This window comes from Daldinia caldariorum (genome assembly GCF_022478825.1).
Source record: "Daldinia caldariorum strain CBS 122874 unplaced genomic scaffold F4812scaffold_16, whole genome shotgun sequence".
In the NCBI taxonomy this organism is placed as follows: domain Eukaryota; kingdom Fungi; phylum Ascomycota; class Sordariomycetes; order Xylariales; family Hypoxylaceae; genus Daldinia; species Daldinia caldariorum.
In genome coordinates, this window is record NW_025953052.1 from 879,033 (window position 1) to 886,237 (window position 7,205).

Consider the following 7,205-nt stretch of genomic DNA (forward strand, 5'->3'; position numbering starts at 1 on the left):
AATATTACTAAACTACATCCCGTATCTCCATCCGCTTCGTACGATTTTCATATATCCATGCAACACAAGAACGTTGCCCTCCTTCTTCCCAAGCTCTTCTCTGGGTCATACAGCTTGTTGCTAAGCTAATCGACCCTGCTGATTGGATTTCGGCCAAGCTCGGCCAAGACAGTTTGTCTTGGCTCTTGTTTTCCCTTTCTTTTTTTAGCTTTGTCCACCCATCGTCGGTACATAGTAGGCGGGTTACATGCATCTCAAAGACCCCCACACCCGGATCATGTATATGCAAAAGTCTCTCGTACCTGACAGTGGTGATTAGGTATGCAGATGACGGCTTGATACAACAATAATATACTGCTCCTATTACGAAGCGAGAAAAAATTAATTCAAATTGGCAGGTAGCTTTCTCTTACAGATAGGAGTTTCTCGAAGGGGTAAGAACAAAATATCGTTTATCTCGAGTTTTGGACTACCTTAGGTAGGCATACTCCTTACTGCCGATCTCTATTCGACTATTCATCTTTAGTACGAGGAAACCGGGATTTTCGGCTGGGTACCTTTCTTTCGGCGAAAAGTCATCGAAAAGGTCTAGTACTATGTCACCATATTCAATAGCACTACCCAGCCACGACGAATATCGCGAGAACATTTTACGCACACGATGAACAAACACGACGCTAGCCGAACCTTGTTAACTAGCCGAACGAAGCTATCCCCTGGGCCAAGGTATATCACGTCAACGCCAAGTGGCGTCTCTATCTTGTCACGTTCGAGATGCTGTTACCAACGAGCAGCTTACCCTCTTTGCCTCTGTAAGCGCCTATAATTTCCGCCCCTGTGGCACGGTTGAACTCCCCTAGGCTTCCACTAGCCTTCGGGTTTTATGTGCCATTGAGTTGATATTTCCGCTCTTGGCATCTAGGTTGAAGGTATACAGCACATGTATTAAGTGTTGTACATAGCATGTATCCTTCGACCCTCTCTCTCATCTCGTCACACATCGAAGCATGGGGTCGGGTGCATTAACTAGGTATATCCGATTTGACTTTACCATCATCTCCAACCTTACTGGCAGCTTCCCTGGATTAGCGGCCATTTTTGTGGAGATGACCAAACGATGACCCATGGCTGCAGATGGGGGGTCACGGGCGAAAGAAATAGGATGTAGTGTCGACAATGAAAAATGTGTAAGTGGGTTGAAAGTTTTGTAATATTCGAATCCTGATTAGAGCCTCAAGCAAACGATCGAACATGGAAGGTTCATGCAGGTCTGATCCTTGTTTCTCTATTGGATTATAAACACTTCGTGGAACCCTTCGTCATGTATAAGAAGCTGTACCTGCTTCTCATCTGCAAGCCTTTCCCTTGTCCTAGGCCTAGATTCACTCGAATATATATTTGAAGGGACGAGGGAAATAATATACTACACAAGATGGGCCGTGTATCCACCTCCACTGCCCTTCTTGGGCTTCTTGGACTTGCCTCAGCATCTGGTTGTCCTTTTGCGAACCCAGCTGCTGCTCTTCGTAGTAGAGCTGATGGTGCTACTGAAGACCCGATACTCGCCGCCACAGTCGATGACAGCAGTGGTTACTTTACTGATGATGTCGGTGGACAAATCCAGGAGCAAGACAGTTTGAGAGCTGGCGACAGAGGACCTACCCTATTAGAAGATTTTATCTTTCGTCAGAAAATCACACACTTTGATCATGAACGAGTAAGTCGCATAACCTTTCCCATCCTAGGTCCGTACAGCTATGAGAGCCTAGGATCTCGGTACCATCATATATATACTGTCATAGTTCGTACTAACGAATTCATAGGTTCCCGAGCGAGCTGGTGCGTTCTACCAAGTAAATGACTACAGCGCATTTGAGCTAACATTTCCAAGTCCATGCAAGGGGTGCCGGAGCTCACGGCACATTCACGAGTTATGGGGACTGGAGTAATATAACGGCGGCCTCGTTCCTGAGCAAAGCTGGAAAAGAAACTCCAGTTTTCGTACGATTCTCGACCGTAGCTGGATCGCGTGGAAGTGCCGATACGGCACGCGATGTCCACGGGTTTGCGACAAGATTGTGAGTGTTGGCGCTTTGTTGTCCTTTGAACTCATCGCTAATATGAAATCTAGCTACACCGATGAGGGCAACTTTGGTATGGTCACACAAACACTTAGTTATGCCAATTTGAGACTAATATTTCCAAGATATCGTGGGAAATAATATCCCGGTGTTTTTTATCCAAGATGCCATTAGGTTTCCAGATTTAATTCACTCCGTGAAGCCAAGCCCAGATAGCGAGATACCTCAAGCGGCTACAGCTCATGACTCGGCTTGGGATTTCTTTTCTCAGCAGCCGAGTACACTCCACACCCTCTTTTGGGCTATGGCTGGCTTTGGTATTCCACGCAGCTTTAGGCATATGGTTAGTCCAGTGTAGATACGGTAATTTGAACGTAACTATGCTAACCTTCGTAGGACGGCTTTGGCGTCCACACGTTCCGCCTTGTAACCGACGACGGCAAATCTCAGTTCGTCAAGTGGCACTGGAAGACGAAGCAAGGGAAGGCTAGCTTGTACTGGGAAGAAGCTCAAATCTTGGCCGGCAAGAACGCGGATGCTCATCGACAAGATCTATTCGAGGCTATCGCCGCCGGCAATGGTCCCGAGTGGGAACTTGCTGTCCAGCTAGTCGACGAGGACAAGGCCCTTGCGTTCGGATTCGATTTATTAGACCCTACCAAGATCATCCCTGAAGAGTATGTCCCTCTTCAGAAGCTTGGCGTCATGAAGTTGCACACAAACCCGACGAACTACTTCGCGGAGACTGAGCAAATTATGGTAGGGTTTTCAAGTATCTATCGATCTTTAACCTACCTGTTTACTAACCACAACACAGTTCCAACCTGGACATATTGTGCGGGGAATAGACTTTACCGAGGATCCCCTATTGCAAGGTCGCATCTTTTCCTACCTGGACACTCAGTTGAACAGACATGGTGGCCCCAACTTTGAGCAGCTCCCCATCAACAGACCACTTATCCCCATTAACAACAACAACCGTGATGGTGCGGGCCAGAACTTAATTCACAAGAACATCCACCCTTGTAAGCTCTCCTTACCCCCTAGAATTAACTGAAGCCCTTCAACTGACACTTTCTTGGAAGACACCCCCAACTCTCTGAACGGCGGATACCCTAAGCAGGCGGACCAGAAGAATGGACGCGGGTATTTCAATGCCCCTTCCCGGAGCACGAGCGGCCGACTCGTCCGTGGTCTCTCGTCTACCTTTGACGACCATTGGTCGCAGCCGCGACTCTTTTACAACTCCCTTCTCCCCGTAGAGCAGCAGTTCCTCATCAACGCCATCCGTTTCGAGACCAGCCACCTGCAGTCCACCGAGGTGAAGAAGAACGTGCTACTGCAGCTCAACAGGATAAGTAACGACGTCGCCGTCCGCGTCGCCTCCGCTCTCGGCCTCGAGGCTCCTGCCCCCGACGACACGTACTACCACGACAACACGACGATCAACATCAGCATCGTCAACAGCACGCTGCCCACCGTCGCCACCCTCAAGGTCGGCATCCTGGCTAGCACGACCAAGGCGAACGGCACAAACGCGCTCGACCAGGCCAAAACCCTGAAGCAGCGCTTGGGCAACGACAACCTGACCGTCACGGTCGTGGCCGAGAGCCTCGTCGAGGGCGTCGACAAGACGTACTCGGCCGCCGACGCGACGGACTTCGACGCCGTGGTCGTCACGTCCGGCGCCGACGCCGCGGGCCTCTTCGCCTTGACAGCGTCGGCCGGCAAGCTGAACCCGCTGTACCCACCCCTGCGGCCCCTGCAGATCGCCAACACGGCGTACCTGTTCGGCAAGCCCGTCGCGTACTTCGGCAGCGGCTCACCCAGCGACTCGCTCGCCGCGGCGGGCCTGGACCCCGTGGCCGAGGGCGTGTACGCCGATAGCGATCTGGAGAAGGTGGCGACGGGCCTCGTGGACGGGTTGAAGACGTTCAAGTTTACTTCGAGATACCCCTTGGATAAGACGGATTGATTACTGCCTAATGTGGAGGGAAATTGAAGAACGGGGAAGTGAAAGAGTTGTTTCGTGTGAGGTACCTACCTAATGACTTAATGTAGTATGCTTCGCTGAGGGGGGTGGGTAATGTATATATTTGTTTGGAAAACTGATCATGATAAGTTAATACCTTGTTTACGTCGTAACGCTTTTCGTCCAGTAGGTGGTTTTATGTTTAATGATATCTGATAGAAGCCCTTAGTGATATTTGAAGCAGTGTTAATACCAGCCCCTAGATCGAACGTCTGTCTCCCCTTTACATTACAAGTCAAGATAGTATGAATATAAGAAAAAGCAAGATTAATGATGATGCGAGGACTTGTGCCTATAACTTATGGTGCCCCTGGTAGGGATCATATATCGAGTATAGGATAGTTAAAGGTTCGCCGTGGGATCCTATACTGGATTTTACTATAGGAGAGGGTCATCCGGTATAGCTCGTATGAGACGTACTATATATTCATTTCACTGGGATCAGTTCCGCTACTTGCTCCCTTCATTAGGCAAGGTACCTATATATATATATAAAGCTCATCGGCGAAGTCCTCGGACTGGACTACATGTACCTAATGATACCTAGTACCCAGCACTCAACCTGAAAACCGAGCCAATGTCTCTCGATCTAGTATGTATTCCCATAACTTGCTAGGTACCCAACTCCTCCACATAATCAATCAATCACCTTAGGTAAAAGCACCGCTGCCCGAACGAATAAGCTGGCAATACGACCTCCGACCCCCACCCCTTTCAGTTCATTGGGTACCTACCTACCTAACCTACCTCGTACTTCCGATATCATACATCAGGTAGGTAGATACCCATGGTACGCAGGCAGGCCGGTAGGTGCCTACCTAAGGTAGCCCCAGCAGGCCACATGACCGCACCCCCATGCCGCCTCTAGAAACACAAGACCTCGCGCTCATGCACGACATCGCGCGGCCGCATACGGGTGTCGGTCACGTGAGCTGGGCCCGGGGGGTTGGGGATGGATGCGTTGGCATGGAGAAATGTCCGAGTTTACGAGGGTTTCCAAACAATTACTTTCTCTTATATAAATAGGTAGGTAGGTAAATACATATCCAAGATCATAAATATTGGTACGGTTTAAATAGCTACTAACGTTTAACACGCTTTTAATAATAAATCGGATGGAAACGTTTGAAAGGGTTTTAGAACACTTAAATAAGAGGTACTTAATATTAATACATTAAATATTTTATATCATTGGAATGGTTTGAACGTTTGAGCTTTTATCTCCTCCCCGTTGTCCCTGTTACTTACCTAACCTTGAACCAGTACGTCTTGAAAAACGTACGTGACGTACCAGGTAGATAGCAAGAGTCCTGGCTGTTTAAGTCTTCGGAATCGTCTATATAAAGGCCTCTCCCTTCCTCTTCGAAGGCGATTCTTCTTTCTTCTAAGTCTTCAAATCCTCAAGTACTAGCCAGCCAGCTAGCCAGCCAAAGTAGCCAGGAGGGGGGAGGGGAGGACGCTTTTGGACTTCTATTTTTAGCGTTTAGGGGCTAGGGTAGACTCTGAGCAGGCCTGAGTGTCCAATAAAGTCTATTACGTTCATTATTGCTATCAATATGATTATACCAATTGATTACAATACCTCCGAATCTCTGTTTCACGGCAGCATCATACTAAGTCACTATTATAACGGCAAAGCACTAAACCATCGTCATTATTAACCATGCCCACGTCTGACGTAGATGCTCTCATCGGCGATCTCCTTCACCAGCTTGAAAAATATGGAACATGCCCAAGACATTTCAACACTGCATAGATTAGAGAAGGAGTCTTTGTATTTGAAAAAGCAGATTAAAGCAACATCCAACCTCCTCTCTGCCACGATTTCCCTACTCGAGAGGAGTCGATTCGGGTGTTTATTGGTGTCCTTACCATGGCTCACGCACGGGAGGTATATACATTCCTGATTCGGAGACTGACATGAGTGGTCTGCTAGGGGAGGGCCGACTGCCTGGGCCACCGTTATGCTTTTCTGCAGATAAAGGCACCGTATTAGCTCTATTATGTATATATGACGAAACCACTGGAAACCTGGATAGTAAGTGCAGAAAATAGTCCCACTTGTCTACTAAGCACGGGAATACCACAAGCTACTACTAGCGAGCTATGTGTAAAAAGTCACTATAGTTATGACTTATCCCGTACACAAGAAATAACACCAGAATTATGTTCGACAGCGCGTGCTTATAGATATCCGTACTTAATAGAACAGCTCTTTTTTGTTACACCACGCCCCCCTTCTGGCTCCACTAGCAGAATTTGCTCGCAGAATATACGCGGGTTGAGCCAGGGGAAACGCTCCGGTAGGTTGGACTCCTTATCGGGATCTGTATCCTAATGATTCCCCGAACGAACTAGGGGACGTAACTCAACCATGTAGAAGGCCCTAAGATGATACATATTATATGGAGGGGGGGCATAAGCGCGAAAGGCCCAACAGAGTCGATACCAGCTGCAAGCGGTAGCAGGAATAGAAGCAAGTGATCAAATAGCTTTTTGTTTTTGGTATTCGGCCAGACCTTAATTCTTTTTCTTTTATTTAATTATTGTTTTTATATAATTTTTTAAGTTAGAATATCTATATATAAATAAAGTAAAAAATTAAAATAGTTAATATTGTTAATAAAAGTATTTTCGAAATTAACTTTGTTTTTAATAATATTTAAATTATAATAAGTTACGTACTTATGTTTTAATTAATTAATATATTTTTTCGGCTTTTAACGTTTTAAACACGTTTAATACTTTTAATGTTTTTATTAATTTATTATTTTTATTATATAAATTATTAAGCTTATAACTCGAGTAATATCCTTAAATTAACTATTAAAATTTACGTTAAAAAAATAATTAAGTTTTATTAATTAAAATTTTATTATTTTTTTAATTTTATTTACAAAATAAAATATTAATATTATAAAATTAATAAGGGTTTTTTTAAGTTTTAATTTTAATTTAACCATTTATATATTAAATAATTATATATTTTATTAAAATAAAAAAATAATTTAACTTTTTGAAATATTTTTTTATAAGTTTTAAAAAACGAAATTACTTAATTATTAATGTTTTTTTTATAATTATTAATATTA

The 7,205-nt window shown here is 45.2% G+C and overlaps 2 protein-coding genes across 2 annotated transcripts; both read left to right on the plus strand.

Moving 5' to 3' along the window:
* Positions 1–1,432: 1,432 nt before the first annotated feature.
* F4812DRAFT_462128 (CATB protein) lies at positions 1,433–4,056 on the plus strand (the record flags this gene model as incomplete). The annotated part of the gene is made up of 8 exons (XM_047937985.1): positions 1,433–1,717; positions 1,824–1,839; positions 1,892–2,078; positions 2,132–2,154; positions 2,207–2,424; positions 2,478–2,840; positions 2,899–3,106; positions 3,167–4,056. 8 exons carry the CDS (start codon positions 1,433–1,435, stop codon positions 4,054–4,056), a joined length of 2,190 nt encoding a protein of 729 aa, XP_047787600.1.
* Positions 4,057–5,865: 1,809 nt separating this feature from the next.
* F4812DRAFT_440378 (uncharacterized protein) lies at positions 5,866–6,615 on the plus strand. The gene is made up of 2 exons (XM_047935149.1): positions 5,866–6,085; positions 6,175–6,615. Exons 1-2 carry the CDS (start codon positions 6,078–6,080, stop codon positions 6,449–6,451), a joined length of 285 nt encoding a protein of 94 aa, XP_047787601.1. The 5' UTR covers positions 5,866–6,077; the 3' UTR covers positions 6,452–6,615.
* The last annotated feature ends 590 nt before the right edge of the window (positions 6,616–7,205 follow it).